The sequence below is a fragment of the Oncorhynchus nerka genome, linkage group LG12 (assembly GCF_034236695.1).
Source record: "Oncorhynchus nerka isolate Pitt River linkage group LG12, Oner_Uvic_2.0, whole genome shotgun sequence".
NCBI classification, from domain to species: Eukaryota; Metazoa; Chordata; class Actinopteri; order Salmoniformes; family Salmonidae; genus Oncorhynchus; species Oncorhynchus nerka.
Genome location: NC_088407.1, coordinates 89,487,661 through 89,513,484, shown reverse-complemented (window position 1 = coordinate 89,513,484; position 25,824 = coordinate 89,487,661). Strand labels below are relative to the sequence as shown.

At 49.7% G+C, this 25,824-nt stretch overlaps 1 protein-coding gene across 1 annotated transcript in view; it reads left to right on the top strand.

The window, feature by feature from the left end:
• The window catches only part of galnt16 (UDP-N-acetyl-alpha-D-galactosamine:polypeptide N-acetylgalactosaminyltransferase 16), a 92,400-nt gene that overhangs the window by 27,127 nt on the left and 39,449 nt on the right, over positions 1-25,824 (top strand). Inside the window, exon 5 of the mRNA XM_065025947.1 lies at positions 9,972-10,037. Within this exon, the coding sequence (XP_064882019.1) occupies positions 9,972-10,037 (66 nt within the window). The remainder of the gene's footprint in view (positions 1-9,971; positions 10,038-25,824) is intronic.

The following is a 25,824-nucleotide window of genomic DNA, read 5'->3' as shown; positions in this document are numbered from 1 at the left end:
CAGGAGAGAGACTGTGTCCAGGAATGTACACTACATGACCAAAAGTATGTGGACACCTGCTTGTCGAACATCTCATTCCCGAAGTCATGTGCATTAATATGGAGTTGGTCCCCCTTTGCTGCTATAACAGCCTCCACTCTTCATGGATAGGCTTTCCACTAGATGTTGGATCATTGCTGTGGGGACTTGCTTCCATTCAGCCACAAGAGCATTAAGAAGGTTGGGCACTGATTTTGGGCGATTAGGCCTGGTTAGTAGTCGGCTTTCCAATTCATACGAAAGGTGTTTGATGGGGTTGAGGTCAGGGATCTGTGCAGGCCAGTCAAGTTCTTCCACACGGATCTCGACAAACCATTTCTGTATGGACCTCGCTTAGTGCACGGGGGCATTGTCATGCTAAAACAGGAAAGGAACTTCCTCAAACTGTTGCCACAAAGTTGGAAGCACAGAATCGTCTAGAATCTCATTCTATGCTGTACTGCTAAGGTTGCCCTTCGCCTCCTGAGTAGTGCAGCAGCCCGCGGCTGGCCGGGATGTCCTTGTCCCATCGTGCTCTAGCGACTCCTTGTGGCGTGCCGGGTGCCTGCAAGCTGACTCCGGTCGCCAGCTGGACGGTGTTTCCTCTGACACGTTGGTACGGCTGGCATCCGGGTTAAGTGAGCAGTGTGTCAAGAAGCAGTGTAGCTTGGCAGGGATCTTGTTTCGGAGGAGGCATGGCTCTCGACCTTCGCCTCTCCTGAGTCCGTATGGGAGTTGCAGCGATGGGACAAGACTGTAACTACCAATTGGCTATCAGGAAATTGGGGAGAAAAATGGGTAAAAAGTACACAAACATACATATATACATCCAGTGGGGCAAAAAAAGTATTTAGTCAGCCACCAATTGTGCAAGTTCTCCCACTTAAAAAGATGAGAGAGGCCTGTAATTTTCATCATAGGTACACTTCAACTATGACAGACAAAATGAGGAGAAAAAAAATCCAGAAAATCACATTGTAGGATTTTTAATGAATTTATTTGCAAATTATGGTGGAAAATAAGTATTCAGTTGGCACTATGCATATGGGTAAGTAGAGTTCTCCTGGCATCCGCCGAACCCCAATTCAATCTTTTAACAATAAAATCGTTGAGTTACGCGGAAGATTAAACTACCAACGGGACATTAAAAACTGTAACGTCTTATGCTTCACGGAGTCGTGGATAAATGACGACAATATCAACATACAGCTGGCTGGTTATACGATGTACCGGCAGGATAGAACAGCAGCGTCTGGTAAGACAAGGGGCGGCGGACTATGTATTTTTGTAAACAACAGCTGGTGCACGATGTACAAGGAAGTCTCGAGATATTGCTCGCCTGAGGTAGAGTATATTATGATAAGCTGTAGACCACACTACCTAACGAGAGAGTGCTCATCTGTATTCTTTGTAGTAGTTTATATACCACCACAGTCAGAGGCACTAAGACAGCATTGAATGAGCTGTATTCCGCCATAAGCAAACAAGAAACCGCTCATCCAGAGGTGGCGCCCCTAGTGGCCGGGGACTTTAATGCAGGGAAACTTAAATCCGTTTAACCAAATTTCTATCAGAATGTTAAATGTGCAACCAGAGGAAAATAAATCTGGACCACCTTTACTCCACACACAGAGACACATACAAAGCTCTCCCTCGCCCTCCATTTGGCATATGTGACCATAACTCTATCCTCCAGGTTCCTGCTTACAAGCAAAAATTAAAGGAGGAAGCACCCGTGACTAGATCAATTAAAAACTAGTCAGAGGAAGCGGACAGACTGGAATATGTTCCATGTTTCCTCCGATGGCATTGAGGAGTATACCACATCAGTCATTTGCTTCATCAATAAATGCATCGATGACATCCCCACAGTGAGCGTACGTCCATACCCCAACCAGAAGCCATGGATTACAGGCTGCATCCGCACTGAGCTAAAGGCTTGAGCTGCCGCTTTCAAGGAGCGAGACTCTAACCCGGAAGCTTATAAGAAATCCCACTATGCCCTCCGATGAACCATCAAACAGGCAAAGCATCAATACAGGACTAAGATCGAATCATACTACACGGGCTCTGATGCTCGTCAGATGTGGTAGGGCTTGCAAACCATTGCAGACTACAAAGGGAAGTGCTGCCGAGTGACACGAGCCTACCAGACGAGCTAAACTACTTCTATGCTTGCTTCGAGGCAAATAACCCTGAAACATGCATGAGAGCACCAGCTGTTCCGGAAAACTGTGTTATCACGCTCTCCGCAGCAGATGTGAGTAAGACCTTTAAACAGGTAAACATTCACAAGGCCGCAGGGCCAGACGGAATACCAGGACGTGTACTGCGAGCATGCGATGACCAACTGGCAAGTGTCTTCACTGACATTTTCAACCTCTCCCTGTAATACCAACATGTTTTAAGCAGACCTCTATAGTCCTTCTGCCCAAGAACACTAAGGTAACCTGCCTAAATGACTACCGACCCGTAGCACTCACGTCTGTAGCCATGAAGTGCTTTGAAAGGCTGGTCATGGCTCACATCAACACCATCATCCCAGAAAACCCTAGACCCACTCCGATTTGCATACCGCCCTTTCAGATCCACAGATGATGCAATCTCTATTGCTCTCTACACTACCCTTTCTCACCTGGACAAAAGGAACACCTATGGGATAATGCTATTCATTGACTACAGCTCCGTGTTCAACACCATAGTGCCCTCAAAGCTCAAAACTAAGCTAAGGACCCTGGGACTAAACACCCCCCTCTGCAACTGGATCCTGGACTTCCTGACGGGCCACCCCCAGGTGGTAAGGGTAGGTAACAACACATCTGCCACGCTGATCTGCAACACAGATGCCCCTCAGGGGTGCGTGCTCAGTCCCCTCCTGTACTCCCTGTTCACTCATGACTGCACGGCCAGGCATGACTCCAACACCATCATTAAATTTGCCGATGACACAACAATAGTAGGCCTGATCACCGACAACGATGAGACAGCCTATAGGGAGGAGGTCAGAGATCTGGTCGTGTGGTGCCAGGACAGCAACCTCTCCCTCAACGTGAGCTAGACAAAGGAGATGATTGTGGAAAAGGAGGACCGAGCACACCCCCATTCTCATCGACGGGGCTGTAGTGGAACAGGTTGAGAGCTTCAAGTTCCTTGGTGTCCACATCACCAAAAAACGAACATAGTCCAAGCACATCAAGACAGTTGTGAAGAGGGCAAGACAAAACCTATTCCCCCTCAGGAGACTGAAAATATTTAGCATGGGTCCTCAGATCCTCAAAAGGTTCTACAGCTGCACCATCGTGAGCATCACTGCCTGGTATGGCAACCGCTCAGCATCCGACCGTAAAGTCTACACCTGTTGTATTCGGCGCATGTGACTAATAAAATTGTATTTGATTTTGATTTGATTTGAAATCCCGATTCGTCCGTCGGACTGCCAGATGGTGGAGCGTGAGTCATCACTCCAGAGAACACACTCCAGAGTCCAAGGGCGGCGAGCTTTACACCACTCCAGCCAACTCCAGCTGCTCGGAAACACATTTAATGAAGCTGGCGGCTAACAGTTCTTGTGCTGACGTTGCTTCCAGGGGCAGTTTGGAACTCGGTAGTGGAGTGTTGTAACCAAGGACAGACGGATCAAATCCAATTATATTTGTCACATGCGCCGAATACTACAGTTGTAGACCTCACTGTGAAATGCTTACTTACAAGCCTTTAATCAACCAATGCAGTTCAAGAAATAAAGAGTTAAGAAAATATTTACGAAATAAACAAAGGTATAAAACAAAGTAACACAATAAAATAACTATAACGAGGCTATATACAGGGGGTACCGTTACAGAGTCAATGTGGAGGCTATATACAGGGGGTACCGTTACAGAGTCAATGTGGAGGCTATATACAGGGTGTTACGGTACAGAGTCAATGTGGAGGCTATATACAGGGTGTTACGGTACAGAGTCAATGTGGAGGCTATATACAGGGTGTTACGGTACAGAGTCAATGTGGAGGATATATACAGGGTGTTACGGTACAGAGTCAATGTGGAGGCTATATACAGGGTGTTACGGTACAGAGTCAATGTGGAGGCTATATACAGGGGGTACTGGTACAGAGTCAATGTGGAGGATATATACAGGGTGTTACGGTACAGAGTCAATGTGGAGGCTATATACAGGGTGTTACGGTACAGAGTCAATGTGGAGGCTATATACAGGGTATTACGTTACAATGTGGAGGCTATATACAGGGTATTACGGTACACTGTGGAGGCTATATACAGGGTATTACGGTACAATGTGGAGGCTATATACAGGGTATTACGGTACAATGTGGAGGCTATATACAGGGTATTACGGTACAATGTGGAGGCTATATACAGGGTATTACGGTACAGAGTCAATGTGAGAGCCTGATACAAAGGGAATTGGGTTCCATTTGGGACCGGATCAGAGAGAGAAAATCCTGTTATTACGTTGCCTTAATCTAGAGGACTGTTAATCTGAGTGTTTCCTTAATCTAGAGGACTGTTAATCTGAGTGTTTCCTTCATCTAGAGGACTGTTAATCTGAGTGTTTCCTTCATCTAGAGGACTGTTAATCTGAGTGTTTCCTTCATCTAGAGGACTGTTAATCTGAGTGTTTCCTTCATCTAAAGGACTGTTAATCTGAGTGTTTCCTTCATCTAGAGGACTGTTAATCTGAGTGTTTCCTTCATCTAGAGGACTGTTAATCTGAGTGTTTCCTTCATCTAGAGGACTGTTAATCTGAGTGTTTCCTTCATCTAGAGGACTGTTAATCTGAGTGTTTCCTTCATCTAGAGGACTGTTAATCTGAGTGTTTCCTTCATCTAGAGGACTGTTAATCGTAGTGTTTCCTTAATCTAGAGGACTGTTAATCTGTGTGTTGCCTTAGAATAGGGGTTCCCAAACCTTTTCACTTCCTGCATTGGGGAACATCCCCCGCCCTCCCCTGTGTACCACGCCTATTTCTATGGGCACAAGCACTGTTCACACCCCTCTGGTTGGTGGAGAGACATTTACAGGTTAAAAATAACTTCCTACAATTCTAAACATTTTATCAAAGGGTCCAAAGAAAATGTTTCAGTTTCACAACAAATTTTCTTGCAATTCTATACATTTTGCCGTGTCTGATGTACCCAAACCTACCCCTCCCCACAGTTTGGGAACCATTGCCTTAATCGCTAGAGGACTGTCCTTCATCAAGTACGCTGTCGCTGATCTAATACACACACACACACACACACACACACACACACATACACACACACACACACACACACACACACACACACACACACACGCACACACACACACTCTAATACACACACACACACACACTCTAATACACACACACTCTAATACACACACACTCAATCATACACTCTAATACACACACACACTCTAATACACACACACTCTGATACACACACACACACACTCTAATACACACCAAGATCTCAGCGATCACTGCCTCATTGCCTGCATCCGTAATGGGTCAGCGGTCAAACGACCTCCACTCATCACTGTAAAACGCTCCCTGAAACACTTCAGCGAGCAGGCCTTTCTAATCGACCTGGCCGGGGTATCCTGGAAGGATATTGATCTCATCCCGTCAGTAGAGGATGCCTGGATATTTTTTTTAAATGCCTTCCTAACCATCTTAAATAAACATGCCCCATTCAAGAAATTTAGAACCAGGAACAGATATAGCCCATGGTTCTCCCCAGACCTGACTGCCCTTAACCAACACAAAAACAACCTATGGCGTTCTGCATTTGCATAGAACATCCCCCGTGATATGCAGCTGTTCAGGGAAGCTAGAAACCGCTATACACAGGCAGTTAGAAAAGCCAAGGCTAGCTTTTTCAAGCAGAAATTTGCTTCCTGCAACACTAACTCAAAAAAGTTCTGGGACACTGTAAAGTCCATGGAGAATAAGAACACCTCCTCCCAGCTGCCCACTGCACTGAAGATAGGAAACACTGTCACCACTGATAAATCCACCATAATTGAGAATTTCAATAAGCTTTTTTCTACGGCTGGCCATGCTTTCCACCTGGCTACTCCTACCCCGGTCAACAGCACTGCACCCCCAACAGCAACTCGCCCAAGCCTTCCCCATTTCTCCTTCTCCCAAATCCGTTCAGCTGATGTTCTGAAAGAGCTGAAAAATCTGGACCCCTACAAATCAGCCGGGCTAGACAATCTGGACCCTTTCTTTCTAAAATTATCTGCCGAAATTGTTGCCACCCCTATTACTTGCCTCTTCAACCTCTCTTTCGTGTCGTCTGAGATTCCCAAAGATTGGAAAGCAGCTGCAGTCATCCCCCTCTTCAAAGGGGGGGACACTCTTGACCCAAACTGCTATAGACCTATATCTATCCTACCATGCCTTTCTAAGGTCTTCGAAAGCCAAGTCAACAAACAGATTACCGACCATTTCGAATCTCACCGTACCTTCTCCGCTATGCAATCTGGTTTCAGAGCTGGTCATGGGTGCACCTCAGCCACGCTCAAGGTCCTAAACGATATCTTAACCGCCATCGATAAGAAACATTACTGTGCAGCCGTATTCATTGATCTGGCCAAGGCTTTCGACTCTGTCAATCACCACATCCTCATCGGCAGACTCGACAGCCTTGGTTTCTCAAATGATTGCCTCGCCTGGTTCACCAACTACTTCTCTGATAGATTTCAGTGTGTCAAATCGGAGGGTCTGCTGTCCGGACCTCTGGCAGTCTCTATGGGGGTGCCACAGGGTTCAATTCTTGGACCGACTCTCTTCTCTATATACATCAATGAGGTCGCTCTTGCTGCTGGTGAGTCTCTGATCCACCTCTACGCAGACGACACCATTCTGTATACTTCCGGCCCTTCTTTGGACACTGTGTTAACAACCCTCCAGGCAAGCTTCAATGCCATACAACTCTCCTTCCGTGGCCTCCAATTGCTCTTAAATACAAGTAAAACTAAATGCATGCTCTTCAACCGATCGCTACCTGCACCTACCCGCCTGTCCAACATCACTACTCTGGACGGCTCTGACTTAGAATACGTGGACAACTACAAATACTTAGGTGTCTGGTTAGACTGTAAACTCTCCTTCCAGACCCATATCAAACATCTCCAATCCAAAGTTAAATCTAGAATTGGCTTCCTATTTCGCAACAAAGCATCCTTCACTCATGCTGCCAAACATACCCTTGTAAAACTGACCATCCTACCAATCCTCGACTTTGGCGATGTCATTTACAAAATAGCCTCCAATACCCTACTCAACAAATTGGATGCAATCTATCACAGTGCAATCCGTTTTGTCACCAAAGCCCCATATACTACCCACCATTGCGACCTGTACGCTCTCGTTGGCTGGCCCTCGCTTCATACTCGTCGCCAAACCCACTGGCTCCATGTCATCTACAAGACCCTGCTAGGTAAAGTCCCCCCTTATCTCAGCTCGCTGGTCACCATAGCATCTCCCACCTGTAGCACACGCTCCAGCAGGTATATCTCTCTAGTCACCCCCAAAACCAATTCTTTCTTTGGCCGCCTCTCCTTCCAGTTCTCTGCTGCCAATGACTGGAATGAACTAGAAAAATCTCTGAAACTGGAAACACTTATCTCCCTCACTAGCTTTAAGCACCAACTGTCAGAGCATCTTACAGATTACTGCACCTGTACATAGCCCACCTATAATTTAGCCCAAACAACTACCTCTTTCCCAACTGTATTTAATTTATTTATTTATTTTGCTCCTTTGCACCCCATTATTTTTATTTCTACTTTGCACATTCTTCCATTGCAAAACTACCATTCCAGTGTTTTACCTGCTATATTGTATTTACTTTGCCACCATGGCCTTTTTTGCCTTTACCTCCCTTCTCTCCTCATTTGCTCACATTGTATATAGACTTGTTTATACTGTATTATTGACTGCATGTTTGTTTTACTCCATGTGTAACTCTGTGTCGTTGTATCTGTCGAACTGCTTTGCTTTATCTTGGCCAGGTCGCAATTGTAAATGAGAACTTGTTCTCAACTTGCCTACCTGGTTAAATAAAGGTGTTCTCAACTTGCCTACCTGGTTAAATAAAGGTGTTCTCAACCAGCCTACCTGGTTAAATAAAGGTGAAAAAAAAACAAAAAAAACACACTCTGATACACACACACACAATCATACACTCTGACAGGTATCCCCCCCAGGGGTACGCGCAATGCCACCAAATAAAATAGATTCCCATTTTATAAAGGATCCGCCCCCTTTTTCCCCAATTTTCTCCTAAAATGACATACCTGAATCTAACTGCCTGTAGCTCAGGACCTGAAGCAAGGATATGCATATTCTTGATAGCATTTGAAAGGAAACACTTTGAAGTTTGTGGAAATGTAGGAGAATATAACACACTCGATCTGGTAAAAGATAATACAAAGAAAAAAACATCTGCCATAATGTATTATTCCAGCCCAGGTGCACTTTAGATTTTGGCCACTAGATGGCAGCAGTGTATGTGCAAAGTTTTAGACTGATCCAATGAACCATTGCATTTATGTTCAAAATGTAATATCAAAACTGCCCAAAATGTGCCTAATTTGTTTATTAATAACTTTTAATGTTCATAATTGTGCACTCTCCTCAAACAATAGCATGGTATTATTTCACTGTAATAGCTACTGTAAATTGGACAGTGCAGTTAGATGATTAACAAGAATTTAAGCTTTCTGCCAATATCAGATATTTCAATGTCCTGGGAAATGTTCTTGTTACTTACAACCCCATGCTAATCACATTAGCCTACGTTAGCTCAACCGTCCCGTGGAAGAGATACCGATCCCGAAGAAGTTTTAAAAACTTTATTTTTAATTTTATAGCAGCCAGCCAGTCATTCAGCCAGTCAGTCAGTCAGCCAGTCGGCCAGTCAGTCAGATGGCCAGTCAGTCAGTCAGCCAGCCAGCCAGCAGCCCAGCCAGCCAGTCAGCCAGTCAGGCAGTCAGTCAGCCAGTCAGTCAGTCAGCCAGCCAGCCAGCAGCCCAGCCAGTCAGTCAGCCAGTCAGTCAGCCAGTCAGCCAGTCAGTCAGTCAGTGCATTGTGGATGGAAGAAGGACTTGTTCCTAAACCTAAATAATAATAATGATCCCTCGGTTTTGGTCATTTTATGTGTGAACAATAAATGCACAATCACAGATGTGTCTGAGTCTGAGTCTGAGTCTGTGAGTCTGAGTCTGTGAGTCTGAGTCTGTGAGTCTGTGTCTGTGAGTCTGTGACGTGAGTCTGTGTCTGTGAGTCTGTGACGTGAGTCTGTGTCTGTGAGTCTGTGTCTGTGAGTCTGTGTCTGTGAGTCTGTGACGTGAGTCTGTGTCTGTGAGTCTGTGTCTGTGAGTCTGAGTCTGTGACCTGAGTCTGAGTCTGTGAGTGAGTCTGTGAGTCTGAGTCTGTGAGTCTGAGTCTGTGTCTGTGAGTCTGAGTCTGTGAGTCTGAGTCTGTGAGTCTGTGTCTGTGAGTCTGAGTCTGTGACCTGAGTCTGAGTCTGTGAGTGAGTCTGTGAGTCTGTGAGTCTGAGTCTGTGAGTCTGAGTCTGTGAGTCTGTGAGTCTGTGTCTGTGAGTCTGTGTCTGTGAGTCTGAGTCTGTGACCTGAGTCTGAGTCTGTGAGTGAGTCTGTGAGTGAGTCTGTGAGTCTGAGTCTGTGAGTCTTGTGAGTCTGAGTCTGTGAGTCTGAGTCTGTGAGTCTGAGTCTGTGAGTCTGAGTCTGTGAGTCTGTGCGTGTGAGTCTGTGTGCGTGTGAGTCTGTGTGCGTGTGAGTCTGTGTGCGTGTGAGTCTGTGTGCGTGTGAGTCTGTGAGCGTGTGAGTCTGTGTGCGTGTGAGTTTGTGTGTGTGTGTGTGTGTGTGTGCGTGTGAGTCTGTGTTATTTGTGACATGCCTTCCTCTTTTCCAGCTGAGGACTGTCAGCTGCTCTCTCAGATCCCTAAAGTACGCTGCCTGAGGAACGGACGTCGAGAGGGTGAGTTGAGTGTGTCTGCCTGCTGCACATAGGCTAGGGTGGTATACAGTATCCTGGGGTGGTATACAGTATCCTGGGGTGGTATACAGTATCCTGGGGTGGTATACAGTATACTGGGGTGGTATACAGGGGTGGTATACAGTATACTGGGGTGGTGTACTGGGGTGGTATACAGGGGTGGTATACAGTATACTGGGGTGGTATACAGGGGTGGTATACTGGGGTGGTATACAGTATACTGGGGTGGTATACAGTATCCTGGGGTGGTATACTGGGGTGGTATACTGGGGTGGTGTAATGGGGTGGTATACTGGGGTGGTATACTGGGGTGGTGTACTGGGGTGGTATACTGGGGTGGTATACTGGGGTCGTATACAGTATACTGGGGTGGTGTACAGTATCCTGGGGTGGTATCCTGGGGTGGTATACTGGGGTGGTGTACTGGGGTGGTATACTGGGGTGGTATACTGGGGTGGTGTACTGGGGTGGTATACTGGGGTGGTATACTGGGGTCGTATACAGTATACTGGGGTGGTGTACAGTATCCAGGGGTGGTATACTGGGGTGGTATACTGGGGTGGTAAACTGGGGTGGTGTACTGGGGTGGTATACTGGGGTGGTATACTGGGGTGGTATACTGGGGCCGTAAACTGGGGCCGTATACTGGGGCCGTATACTGGGGCGGTATACTGGGGCGGTGTACTGGGGTGGTATACTGGGGTGGTATACTGGGGAGGTATACTGGGGAGGTGTACAGTATACTGGGGTGGTATACTGGGGTGGTATACAGTATACTGGGATGGTATACTGGGGTGGTATACAGTATACTGGGGTGGTATACTGGGGTGGTATACAGTATACTGGGGTGGTATACTGGGGTGGTATACAGTATACTGGGGTGGTATACTGGGGTGGTATACAGTATACTGGGGTGGTATACTGGGGTGGTATACAGTATACTGGGGTGGTATACTGGGGTCGTATACAGTGTCCTGGGGTGGTATACTGGGGTGGTATACAGTATACTGGGGTGGTATACTGGGGTGGTATACAGTATACTGGGGTGGTATACTGGGGTGGTGTACAGTATCCTGGGGTGGTGTACTGGGGTGGTATACTGGGGTGGTGTACAGTATCCTGGGGTGGTATACAGTATCCTGGGGTGGTGTACTGGGGTGGTATACTGGGGTGGTATACTGGGGTGGTATACAGTGTCCTGGGGTGGTATACTGGGGTGGTATACTGGGGTGGTATACAGTGTCCTGGGGTGGTGTACAGTATCCTGGGGTGGTATCCTGGGGTGGTATACTGGGGTGGTATACAGTATCCTGGGGTGGTATACTGGGGTGGTATACAGTGTCCTGGGGTGGTGTACAGTATCCTGGGGTGGTATACTGGGGTGGTATACAGTGTCCTGGGGTGGTATACTGGGGTCGTATACTGGGGTGGTATACTGGGGTGGTATACAGTATACTGGGGTGGTATACTGGGGTCGTATACTGGGGTGGTATCCTGGGGTGGTGTACAGTATACTGGGGTGGTATACTGGGGTGGTATCCTGGGGTGGTGTACAGTGTCCTGGGGTGCTATACTGGGGTGGTGTACAGTATACTGGGGTGGTATCCTGGGGTGGTGTACTGGGGTGGTGTACAGTATCCTGGGGTGGTATACTGGGGTCGTATACAGTGTCCTGGGGTGGTATACTGGGGTGGTGTACAGTATACTGGGGTGGTATACAGGGTGGTGTACTGGGGTGGTATGCTGGGGTGGTATACAGTATCCTGGGGTGGTATACTGGGGTGGTATACAGTGTCCTGGGGTGGTGTACAGTATACTGGGGTGGTATACTGGGGTGGTATACAGTATCCTGGGGTGGTATACTGGGGTGGTATACTGGGGTGGTATACAGTATCCTGGGGTGGTATACTGGGGTGGTATACAGTATGCTGGGGTGGTATACTGGGGTGGATTACAGTGTCCTGGGGTGGTGTACAGTATACTGGGGTGGTATACTGGGGTGGTATACAGTGTCCTGGGGTGGTATACAGTATCCTGGGGTGGTATACAGTATCCTGGGGTGGTATACAGTATACTGGGGTGGTATACAGGGTGGTATACAGGGGTGGTATACAGTATACTGGGGTGGTGTACTGGGGTGGTATACAGGGTGGTATACAGTATACTGGGGTGGTATACAGGGGTGGTATACTGGGGTGGTATACAGTATACTGGGGTGGTATACAGTATCCTGGGGTGGTATACTGGGGTGGTATACTGGGGTGGTGTAATGGGGTGGTATACTGGGGTGGTATACTGGGGTGGTGTACTGGGGTGGTATACTGGGGTGGTATACTGGGGTCGTATACAGTATACTGGGGTGGTGTACAGTATCCTGGGGTGGTATCCTGGGGTGGTATACTGGGGTGGTGTACTGGGGTGGTATACTGGGGTGGTGTACTGGGGTGGTGTACTGGGGTGGTATACTGGGGTGGTATACTGGGGTCGTATACAGTATACTGGGGTGGTGTACAGTATCCAGGGGTGGTATACTGGGGTGGTATACTGGGGTGGTAAACTGGGGTGGTGTACTGGGGTGGTATACTGGGGTGGTATACTGGGGTGGTATACTGGGGCCGTAAACTGGGGCCGTATACTGGGGCCGTATACTGGGGGGTATACTGGGGCGGTGTACTGGGGTGGTATACTGGGGTGGTATACTGGGGAGGTATACTGGGGAGGTGTACAGTATACTGGGGTGGTATACTGGGGTGGTATACAGTATACTGGGATGGTATACTGGGGTGGTATACAGTATACTGGGGTGGTATACTGGGGTGGTATACAGTATACTGGGGTGGTATACTGGGGTGGTATACAGTATACTGGGGTGGTATACTGGGGTGGTATACAGTATACTGGGGTGGTATACTGGGGTGGTATACAGTATACTGGGGTGGTATACTGGGGTCGTATACAGTGTCCTGGGGTGGTATACTGGGGTGGTATACAGTATACTGGGGTGGTATACTGGGGTGGTATACAGTATACTGGGGTGGTATACTGGGGTGGTGTACAGTATCCTGGGGTGGTGTACTGGGGTGGTATACTGGGGTGGTGTACAGTATCCTGGGGTGGTATACAGTATCCTGGGGTGGTGTACTGGGGTGGTATACTGGGGTGGTATACTGGGGTGGTATACAGTGTCCTGGGGTGGTATACTGGGGTGGTATACTGGGGTGGTATACAGTGTCCTGGGGTGGTGTACAGTATCCTGGGGTGGTATCCTGGGGTGGTATACTGGGGTGGTATACAGTATCCTGGGGTGGTATACTGGGGTGGTATACAGTGTCCTGGGGTGGTGTACAGTATCCTGGGGTGGTATACTGGGGTGGTATACAGTGTCCTGGGGTGGTATACTGGGGTCGTATACTGGGGTGGTATACTGGGGTGGTATACAGTATACTGGGGTGGTATACTGGGGTCGTATACTGGGGTGGTATCCTGGGGTGGTGTACAGTATACTGGGGTGGTATACTGGGGTGGTATCCTGGGGTGGTGTACAGTGTCCTGGGGTGCTATACTGGGGTGGTGTACAGTATACTGGGGTGGTATCCTGGGGTGGTGTACTGGGGTGGTGTACAGTATCCTGGGGTGGTATACTGGGGTCGTATACAGTGTCCTGGGGTGGTATACTGGGGTGGTGTACAGTATACTGGGGTGGTATACAGGGGTGGTGTACTGGGGTGGTATGCTGGGGTGGTATACAGTATCCTGGGGTGGTATACTGGGGTGGTATACAGTGTCCTGGGGTGGTGTACAGTATACTGGGGTGGTATACTGGGGTGGTATACAGTATCCTGGGGTGGTATACTGGGGTGGTATACTGGGGTGGTATACAGTATCCTGGGGTGGTATACTGGGGTGGTATACAGTATGCTGGGGTGGTATACTGGGGTGGATTACAGTGTCCTGGGGTGGTGTACAGTATACTGGGGTGGTATACTGGGGTGGTATACAGTGTCCTGGGGTGGTATACTGGGGTCGTATACAGTGTCCTGGGGTGGTGTACAGTATACTGGGGTGGTATACTGGGGTGGTGTACAGTATACTGGGGTTGTGTACAGTATACTGGGGTGGTGTACAGTATACTGGGGTGGTATACTGGGGTGGTATACAGGGGTGGTGTACAGTATCCTGGGGTGGTATACAGTATACTGGGGTGGTGTACAGTATACTGGGGTGGTATACAGTATCCTGGGGTGGTATACAGTATACTGGGGTGGTGTGCAGTATACTGGGGTGGTGTACAGTATACTGGGGTGGTGTACAGTATACTGGGGTGGTATACAGTATACTGGGGTGGTGTACTGTATAGTGGGGTGGTATACAGTATCCTGGGGTGGTATACAGTATCCTGGGGTGGTGTACAGTATACTGGGGTGGTGTACAGTATACTGGGGTGGTATACTGGGGTGGTATACAGGGGTGGTGTACAGTATACTGGGGTGGTATACTGGGGTGGTATACAGTATCCTGGGGTGGTATACAGTATACTGGGGTGGTGTACAGTATACTGGGGTGGTATACAGTATCCTGGGGTGGTATACAGTATACTGGGGTGGTGTGCAGTATACTGGGGTGGTGTGCAGTATACTGGGGTGGTGTGCAGTATACTGGGGTGGTGTACAGTATACTGGGGTGGTGTACTGTATAGTGGGGTAATATACAGTATCCTGGGGTGGTATACAGTATACTGGGGTGGTGTACAGTATCCTGGGGTGGTGTACAGTATCCTGGGGTGGTATACAGTATCCTGGGGTGGTGTACAGTATCCTGGGGTGGTATACAGTATCCTGGGGTGGTATACAGTATCCTGGGGTGGTATACAGTATCCTGGGGTGGTATACTGGGGTGGTATACAGTATCCTGGGGTGGTATACTGGGGTGGTATACTGGGGTGGTATACAGTATCCTGGGGTGGTATACTGGGGTGGTATACAGTATCCTGGGGTGGTATACTGGGGTGGTATACAGTATCCTGGGGTGGTATACTGGGGTGGTATACAGTGTCCTGGGGTGGTGTACAGTATACTGGGGTGGTATACTGGGGTGGTATACAGTATCCTGGGGTGGTATACTGGGGTCGTATACAGTGTCCTGGGGTGGTATACTGGGGTCGTATACAGTGTCCTGGGGTGTTGTACAGTATACTGGGGTGGTATACTGGGGTGGTATACTGGGGTGGTATACAGTATACTGGGGTGGTATACTGGGGTCGTATACAGTGTCCTGGGGTGGTATACTGGGGTGGTGTACCGTATACTGGGGTGGTATCCTGGGGTGGTGTATTGGGGTAGTGTACAGTATCCTGGGGTGGTGTACAGTATACTGGGGTGGTATCCTGGGGTAGTGTACAGTATACTGGGGTGGTGTACAGTATACTGGGGTGGTATACAGGGGTGGTGTACTGGGGTGGTATACTGGGGTGGTGTACCGTATACTGGGGTGGTATCCTGGGGTGGTGTACTGGGGTAGTGTACAGTATCCTGGGGTGGTATACTGGGGTCGTATACTGGGGTGGTGTACAGTATACTGGGGTGGTGTACAGTATACTGGGGTGGTATACAGGGGTGGTGTACTGGGGTGGTATACTGGGGTGGTATACAGTATCCTGGGGTGGTATACTGGGGTGGTATACAGTGTCCTGGGGTGGTGTACAGTATACTGGGGTGGTATACTGGGGTGGTATACAGTGTCCTGGGGTGGTGTACAGTATACTGTGGTGGTATACTGGGGTGGTATACAGTATCCTGGGGTGGTATACTGTATCCTGGGGTGGTGTACAGTATACTGGGGTGGTATACAGTATACTGGGGTGGTATACAGTATCCTGGGGTGGTATACAGTATACTGGGGTGGTGTGCAGTATACTGGGGTGGTATACAGTATACTGGGGTGGTATACAGTATCCTGGGGTGGTATACTGGGGTCGTATACAGTATACTGGGGTGGTGTACAGTATCCTGGGGTGGTATACAGTATCCTGGGGTGGTATACTGGGGTGGTGTACAGTATACTGGGGTGGTATACAGTATACTGGGGTGGTATACAGGGTGGTATACAGGGTGGTATACAGTATACTGGGGTGGTGTACTGGGGTGGTATACAGGGGTGGTATACAGTATACTGGGGTGGTATACAGGGTGGTATACTGGGGTGGTATACAGTATACTGGGGTGGTATAATGGGGTGGTATACTGGGGTGGTATACAGTATACTGGGGTGGTATACAGTATACTGGGGTGGTATACTGGGGTGGTGTACTGGGGTGGTATACTGGGGTGGTATACTGGGGTCGTATACAGTATACTGGGGTGGTGTACAGTATCCTGGGGTGGTATCCTGGGGTGGTATACCGAGGTGGTGTACTGGGGTGGTATACTGGGGTGGTATACTGGGGTGGTATACTGGGGTGGTATACTGGGGTGGTATACTGGGGTCGTATACAGTATACTGGGGTGGTGTACAGTATCCAGGGTGGTATACTGGGGTGGTGTACTGGGGTGGTGTACTGGGGTGGTATACTGGGGTGGTATACTGGGGCCGTATACTGGGGCCGTATACTGGGGCGGTATACTGGGGTGGTATACTGGGGAGGTATACTGGGGAGGTGTACAGTATACTGGGGTGGTATACTGGGGTGGTATACAGTATACTGGGATGGTATACTGGGGTGGTATACAGTATACTGGGGTGGTATACTGGGGTGGTATACAGTATACTGGGGTGGTATACTGGGGTGGTATACAGTATACTGGGGTGGTATACTGGGGTGGTATACAGTATACTGGGGTGGTATACTGGGGTGGTATACAGTATACTGGGGTGGTATACTGGGGTCGTATACAGTGTCCTGGGGTGGTATACTGGGGTGGTATACAGTATACTGGGGTGGTATACTGGGGTGGTATACAGTATACTGGGGTGGTATACTGGGGTGGTGTACAGTATCCTGGGGTGGTATACAGTATCCTGGGGTGGTGTACTGGGGTGGTATACTGGGGTGGTGTACAGTATCCTGGGGTGGTATACAGTATCCTGGGGTGGTGTACTGGGGTGGTATACTGGGGTGGTATACTGGGGTGGTATACTGGGGTGGTATACAGTGTCCTGGGGTGGTATACAGTATACTGGGGTGGTATACTGGGGTGGTATACAGTGTCCTGGGGTGGTGTACAGTATCCTGGGGTGGTATCCTGGGGTGGTATACTGGGGTGGTATACAGTATCCTGGGGTGGTATACTGGGGTGGTATACAGTGTCCTGGGGTGGTGTACAGTATCTTGGGGTGGTATACTGGGGTGGTATACAGTGTCCTGGGGTGGTGTACAGTATACTGGGGTGGTATACTGGGGTGGTATACAGTATACTGGGGTGGTATACTGGGGTCGTATACTGGGGTGGTATCCTGGGGTGGTGTACAGTATACTGGGGTGGTATACTGGGGTGGTATCCTGGGGTGGTGTACAGTGTCCTGGGGTGGTATACTGGGGTGGTGTACAGTATACTGGGGTGGTATCCTGGGGTGGTGTACAGTATACTGGGGTGGTGTACAGTATACTGGGGTGGTATCCTGGGGTGGTGTACTGGGGTGGTGTACAGTATCCTGGGGTGGTATACTGGGGTCGTATACAGTGTCCTGGGGTGGTATACTGGGGTGGTGTACAGTATACTGGGGTGGTATCCTGGGGTGGTGTACAGTATACTGGGGTGGTGTACAGTATACTGGGGTGGTATACAGGGGTGGTGTACTGGGGTGGTATACTGGGGTGGTATACAGTATCCTGGGGTGGTATACTGGGGTGGTATCCTGGGGTGGTGTACAGTGTCCTGGGGTGGTATACTGGGGTGGTGTACAGTATACTGGGGTGGTATCCTGGGGTGGTGTACAGTATACTGGGGTGGTGTACAGTATACTGGGGTGGTATCCTGGGGTGGTGTACTGGGGTGGTGTACAGTATCCTGGGGTGGTATACTGGGGTCGTATACAGTGTCCTGGGGTGGTATACTGGGGTGGTGTACAGTATACTGGGGTGGTATCCTGGGGTGGTGTACAGTATACTGGGGTGGTGTACAGTATACTGGGGTGGTATACAGGGTGGTGTACTGGGGTGGTATACTGGGGTGGTATACAGTATCCTGGGGTGGTATACTGGGGTGGTATACAGTGTCCTGGGGTGGTGTACAGTATACTGGGGTGGTATACTGGGGTGGTATACAGTATCCTGGGGTGGTATCCTGGGGTGGTATACTGGGGTGGTATACAGTATCCTGGGGTGGTATACTGGGGTGGTATACAGTATGCTGGGGTGGTATACTGGGGTGGATTACAGTGTCCTGGGGTGGTGTACAGTATACTGGGGTGGTATACTGGGGTGGTATACTGGGGTCGTATACAGTGTCCTGGGGTGGTATACTGGGGTCGTATACAGTGTCCTGGGGTGGTGTACAGTATACTGGGGTGGTATACTGGGGTGGTGTACAGTATACTGGGGTGGTGTACAGTATACTGGGGTGGTGTACAGTATACTGGGGTGGTATACTGGGGTGGTATACAGGGGTGGTGTACAGTATACTGGGGTGGTATACTGGGGTGGTATACAGTATCCTGGGGTGGTATACAGTATACTGGGGTGGTGTACAGTATACTGGGGTGGTATACAGTATCCTGGGGTGGTATACAGTATACTGGGGTGGTGTGCAGTATACTGGGGTGGTGTGCAGTATACTGGGGTGGTGTACAGTATACTGGGGTGGTGTACAGTATACTGGGGTGGTGTACAGTATACTGGGGTGGTGTACTGTATAGTGGGGTGGTGTACTGTATAGTGGGGTGGTATACAGTATCCTGGGGTGGTATACAGTATACTGGGGTGGTGTACAGTATACTGGGGTGGTATACTGGGGTGGTATACAGGGGTGGTGTACAGTATACTGGGGTGGTATACTGGGGTGGTATACAGTATCCTGGGGTGGTATACAGTATACTGGGGTGGTGTACAGTATACTGGGGTGGTATACAGTATCCTGGGGTGGTATACAGTATACTGGGGTGGTGTGCAGTATACTGGGGTGGTGTGCAGTATACTGGGGTGGTATACTGGGGTGGTATACAGTATACTGGGGTGGTATACAGTGTCCTGGGGTGGTATACTGGGGTGGTGTACCGTATACTGGGGTGGTATCCTGGGGTGGTGTACTGGGGTAGTGTACAGTATCCTGGGGTGGTATACTGGGGTGGTGTACAGTATACTGGGGTGGTATCCTGGGGTGGTGTACAGTATACTGGGGTGGTGTACAGTATACTGGGGTGGTATACAGGGGTGGTGTACTGGGGTGGTATACTGGGGTGGTGTACCGTATACTGGGGTGGTATCCTGGGGTGGTGTACTGGGGTAGTGTACAGTATCCTGGGGTGGTATACTGGGGTCGTATACTGGGGTGGTGTACAGTATACTGGGGTGGTATACAGGGGTGGTGTACTGGGGTGGTATACTGGGGTGGTATACAGTATCCTGGGGTGGTATACTGGGGTGGTATACAGTGTCCTGGGGTGGTGTACAGTATACTGGGGTGGTATACTGGGGTGGTATACAGTATCCTGGGGTGGTATACTGGGGTGGTATACTGGGGTGTTATACAGTATCCTGGGGTGGTATACTGGGGTGGTATACAGTGTCCTGGGGTGGTGTACAGTATACTGTGGTGGTATACTGGGGTGGTATACAGTATCCTGGGGTGGTATACTGTATCCTGGGGTGGTGTACAGTATACTGGGGTGGTATACAGTATCCTGGGGTGGTATACAGTATACTGGGGTGGTGTGCAGTATACTGGGGTGGTATACAGTATACTGGGGTGGTATACAGTATCCTGGGGTGGTATACTGGGGTCGTATACAGTATACTGGGGTGGTGTACAGTATCCTGGGGTGGTATACAGTATCCTGGGGTGGTATACTGGGGTGGTGTACAGTATACTGGGGTGGTGTACAGTATACTGGGGTGGTATACAGTATACTGGGGTGGTATACTGGGGTGGTATACAGTATCCTGGGGTGGTATACAGTATACTAGGGTGGTATACTGTATACTGGGGTGGTATACAGTATCCTGGGGTGGTATACAGTATCCTGGGGTGGTAAACTGGGGTGGTATCCTGGGGTGGTATACTGGGGCCGTATACTGGGGGCCGTATACTGGGCGGTATACTGGGGCGGTGTACTGGGGTGGTATACTGGGGAGGTATACTGGGGAGGTGTACAGTATACTGGGGTGGTATACTGGGGTGGTATACAGTATACTGGGATGGTATACTGGGGTGGTATACAGTATACTGGGGTGGTATACTGGGGTGGTATACAGTATACTGGGGTGGTATACTGGGGTGGTATACAGTATACTGGGGTGGTATACTGGGGTGGTATACAGTATACTGGGGTGGTATACTGGGGTGGTATACAGTATACTGGGGTGGTATACTGGGGTCGTATACAGTGTCCTGGGGTGGTATACTGGGGTGGTATACAGTATACTGGGGTGGTATACTGGGGTGGTATACAGTATACTGGGGTGGTATACTGGGGTGGTGTACAGTATCCTGGGGTGGTATACAGTATCCTGGGGTGGTGTACTGGGGTGGTATACTGGGGTGGTGTACAGTATCCTGGGGTGGTATACAGTATCCTGGGGTGGTGTACTGGGGTGGTATACTGGGGTGGTATACTGGGGTGGTATACTGGGGTGGTATACAGTGTCCTGGGGTGGTATACAGTATACTGGGGTGGTATACTGGGGTGGTATACAGTGTCCTGGGGTGGTGTACAGTATCCTGGGGTGGTATCCTGGGGTGGTATACTGGGGTGGTATACAGTATCCTGGGGTGGTATACTGGGGTGGTATACAGTGTCCTGGGGTGGTGTACAGTATCTTGGGGTGGTATACTGGGGTGGTATACAGTGTCCTGGGGTGGTGTACAGTATACTGGGGTGGTATACTGGGGTGGTATACAGTATACTGGGGTGGTATACTGGGTCGTATACTGGGGTGGTATCCTGGGGTGGTGTACAGTATACTGGGGTGGTATACTGGGGTGGTATCCTGGGGTGGTGTACAGTGTCCTGGGGTGGTATACTGGGGTGGTGTACAGTATACTGGGGTGGTATCCTGGGGTGGTGTACAGTATACTGGGGTGGTGTACAGTATACTGGGGTGGTATCCTGGGGTGGTGTACTGGGGTGGTGTACAGTATCCTGGGGTGGTATACTGGGGTCGTATACAGTGTCCTGGGGTGGTATACTGGGGTGGTGTACAGTATACTGGGGTGGTATCCTGGGGTGGTGTACAGTATACTGGGGTGGTGTACAGTATACTGGGGTGGTATACAGGGGTGGTGTACTGGGGTGGTATACTGGGGTGGTATACAGTATCCTGGGGTGGTATACTGGGGTGGTATCCTGGGGTGGTGTACAGTGTCCTGGGGTGGTATACTGGGGTGGTGTACAGTATACTGGGGTGGTATCCTGGGGTGGTGTACAGTATACTGGGGTGGTGTACAGTATACTGGGGTGTATCCTGGGGTGGTGTACTGGGGTGGTGTACAGTATCCTGGGGTCGTATACAGTGTCCTGGGGTGGTATACTGGGGTGGTGTACAGTATACTGGGGTGGTATCCTGGGGTGGTGTACAGAATACTGGGGTGGTGTACAGTATACTGGGGTGGTATACAGGGGTGGTGTACTGGGGTGGTATACTGGGGTGGTATACAGTATCCTGGGGTGGTATACTGGGGTGGTATACAGTGTCCTGGGGTGGTGTACAGTATACTGGGGTGGTATACTGGGGTGGTATACAGTATCCTGGGGTGGTATCCTGGGGTGGTATACTGGGGTGGTATACAGTATCCTGGGGTGGTATACTGGGGTGGTATACAGTATGCTGGGGTGGTATACTGGGGTGGATTACAGTGTCCTGGGGTGGTGTACAGTATACTGGGGTGGTATACTGGGGTGGTATACTGGGGTCGTATACAGTGTCCTGGGGTGGTATACTGGGGTCGTATACAGTGTCCTGGGGTGGTGTACAGTATACTGGGGTGGTATACTGGGGTGGTGTACAGTATACTGGGGTGGTGTACAGTATACTGGGGTGGTGTACAGTATACTGGGGTGGTATACTGGGGTGGTATACAGGGTGGTGTACAGTATACTGGGGTGGTATACTGGGGTGGTATACAGTATCCTGGGGTGGTATACAGTATACTGGGGTGGTGTACAGTATACTGGGGTGGTATACAGTATCCTGGGGTGGTATACAGTATACTGGGGTGGTGTGCAGTATACTGGGGTGGTGTGCAGTATACTGGGGTGGTGTACAGTATACTGGGGTGGTGTACAGTATACTGGGGTGGTGTACAGTATACTGGGGTGGTGTACTGTATAGTGGGGTGGTGTACTGTATAGTGGGGTGGTATACAGTATCCTGGGGTGGTATACAGTATACTGGGGTGGTGTACAGTATACTGGGGTGGTATACTGGGGTGGTATACAGGGGTGGTGTACAGTATACTGGGGTGGTATACTGGGGTGGTATACAGTATCCTGGGGTGGTATACAGTATACTGGGGTGGTGTACAGTATACTGGGGTGGTATACAGTATCCTGGGGTGGTATACAGTATACTGGGGTGGTGTGCAGTATACTGGGGTGGTGTGCAGTATACTGGGGTGGTATACTGGGGTGGTATACAGTATACTGGGGTGGTATACAGTGTCCTGGGGTGGTATACTGGGGTGGTGTACCGTATACTGGGGTGGTATCCTGGGGTGGTGTACTGGGGTAGTGTACAGTATCCTGGGGTGGTATACTGGGGTGGTGTACAGTATACTGGGGTGGTATCCTGGGGTGGTGTACAGTATACTGGGGTGGTGTACAGTATACTGGGGTGGTATACAGGGTGGTGTACTGGGGTGGTATACTGGGGTGGTGTACCGTATACTGGGGTGGTATCCTGGGGTGGTGTACTGGGGTAGTGTACAGTATCCTGGGGTGGTATACTGGGGTCGTATACTGGGGTGGTGTACAGTATACTGGGGTGGTATACAGGGGTGGTGTACTGGGGTGGTATACTGGGGTGGTATACAGTATCCTGGGGTGGTATACTGGGGTGGTATACAGTGTCCTCGGGTGGTGTACAGTATACTGGGGTGGTATACTGGGGTGGTATACAGTATCCTGGGGTGGTATACTGGGGTGGTATACTGGGGTGTTATACAGTATCCTGGGGTGGTATACTGGGGTGGTATACAGTGTCCTGGGGTGGTGTACAGTATACTGTGGTGGTATACTGGGGTGGTATACAGTATCCTGGGGTGGTATACTGTATCCTGGGGTGGTGTACAGTATACTGGGGTGGTATACAGTATCCTGGGGTGGTATACAGTATACTGGGGTGGTGTGCAGTATACTGGGGTGGTATACAGTATACTGGGGTGGTATACAGTATCCTGGGGTGGTATACTGGGGTCGTATACAGTATACTGGGGTGGTGTACAGTATCCTGGGGTGGTATACAGTATCCTGGGGTGGTATACTGGGGTGGTGTACAGTATACTGGGGTGGTGTACAGTATACTGGGGTGGTATACAGTATACTGGGGTGGTATACTGGGGTGGTATACAGTATCCTGGGGTGGTATACAGTATACTAGGGTGGTATACTGTATACTGGGGTGGTATACAGTATCCTGGGGTGGTATACAGTATCCTGGAGTGGTAAACTGGGGTGGTATCCTGGGGTGGTATACAGTATCCTGGGGTGGTATACAGTATCCTGGGGTGGTATACAGTATACTAGGGTGGTATACAGTATCCTGGGGTGGTATACAGTATCCCGGGGTGGTATACAGTATCCTGGGGTGGTATACAGTATACTAGGGTGGTATACAGTATCCTGGGGTGGTATACAGTATCCTGGGGTGGTATACAGTATACTAGGGTGGTATACAGTATACTGGGGTGGTATACAGTATACTGGGGTGGTATACAGTATCCTGGGGTGGTATACAGTATCCTGGGGTGGTATACTGGGGTGGTGTACAGTATACTGGGGTGGTATCCTGGGGTGGTGTACAGTATACTGGGGTGGTGTACAGTATACTGGGGTGGTATACAGGGGTGGTGTACTGGGGTGGTATACTGGGGTGGTGTACCGTATACTGGGGTGGTATCCTGGGGTGGTGTACTGGGGTAGTGTACAGTATCCTGGGGTGGTATACTGGGGTCGTATACTGGGGTGGTGTACAGTATACTGGGGTGGTATACAGGGGTGGTGTACTGGGGTGGTATACTGGGGTGGTATACAGTATCCTGGGGTGGTATACTGGGGTGGTATACAGTGTCCTGGGGTGGTGTACAGTATACTGGGGTGGTATACTGGGGTGGTATACAGTATCCTGGGGTGGTATACTGGGGTGGTATACTGGGGTGTTATACAGTATCCTGGGGTGGTATACTGGGGTGGTATACAGTGTCCTGGGGTGGTGTACAGTATACTGTGGTGGTATACTGGGGTGGTATACAGTATCCTGGGGTGGTATACTGTATCCTGGGGTGGTGTACAGTATACTGGGGTGGTATACAGTATCCTGGGGTGGTATACAGTATACTGGGGTGGTGTGCAGTATACTGGGGTGGTATACAGTATACTGGGGTGGTATACAGTATCCTGGGGTGGTATACTGGGGTCGTATACAGTATACTGGGGTGGTGTACAGTATCCTGGGGTGGTATACAGTATCCTGGGGTGGTATACTGGGGTGGTGTACAGTATACTGGGGTGGTGTACAGTATACTGGGGTGGTATACAGTATACTGGGGTGGTATACTGGGGTGGTATACAGTATCCTGGGGTGGTATACAGTATACTAGGGTGGTATACTGTATACTGGGGTGGTATACAGTATCCTGGGGTGGTATACAGTATCCTGGGGTGGTAAACTGGGGTGGTATCCTGGGGTGGTATACTGGGGCCGTATACTGGGGCCGTATACTGGGGCGGTATACTGGGGCGGTGTACTGGGGTGGTATACTGGGGAGGTATACTGGGGAGGTGTACAGTATACTGGGGTGGTATACTGGGGTGGTATACAGTATACTGGGATGGTATACTGGGGTGGTATACAGTATACTGGGGTGGTATACTGGGGTGGTATACAGTATACTGGGGTGGTATACTGGGGTGGTATACAGTATACTGGGGTGGTATACTGGGGTGGTATACAGTATACTGGGGTGGTATACTGGGGGTGGTATACAGTATACTGGGGTGGTATACTGGGGTGGTATACAGTGTCCTGGGGTGGTATACTGGGGTGGTATACAGTATACTGGGGTGGTATACTGGGGTGGTATACAGTATACTGGGGTGGTATACTGGGGTGGTGTACAGTATCCTGGGGTGGTATACAGTATCCTGGGGTGGTGTACTGGGGTGGTATACTGGGGTGGTGTACAGTATCCTGGGGTGGTATACAGTATCCTGGGGTGGTGTACTGGGGTGGTATACTGGGGTGGTATACTGGGGTGGTATACTGGGGTGGTATACAGTGTCCTGGGGTGGTATACAGTATACTGGGGTGGTATACTGGGGTGGTATACAGTGTCCTGGGGTGGTGTACAGTATCCTGGGGTGGTATCCTGGGGTGGTATACTGGGGTGGTATACAGTATCCT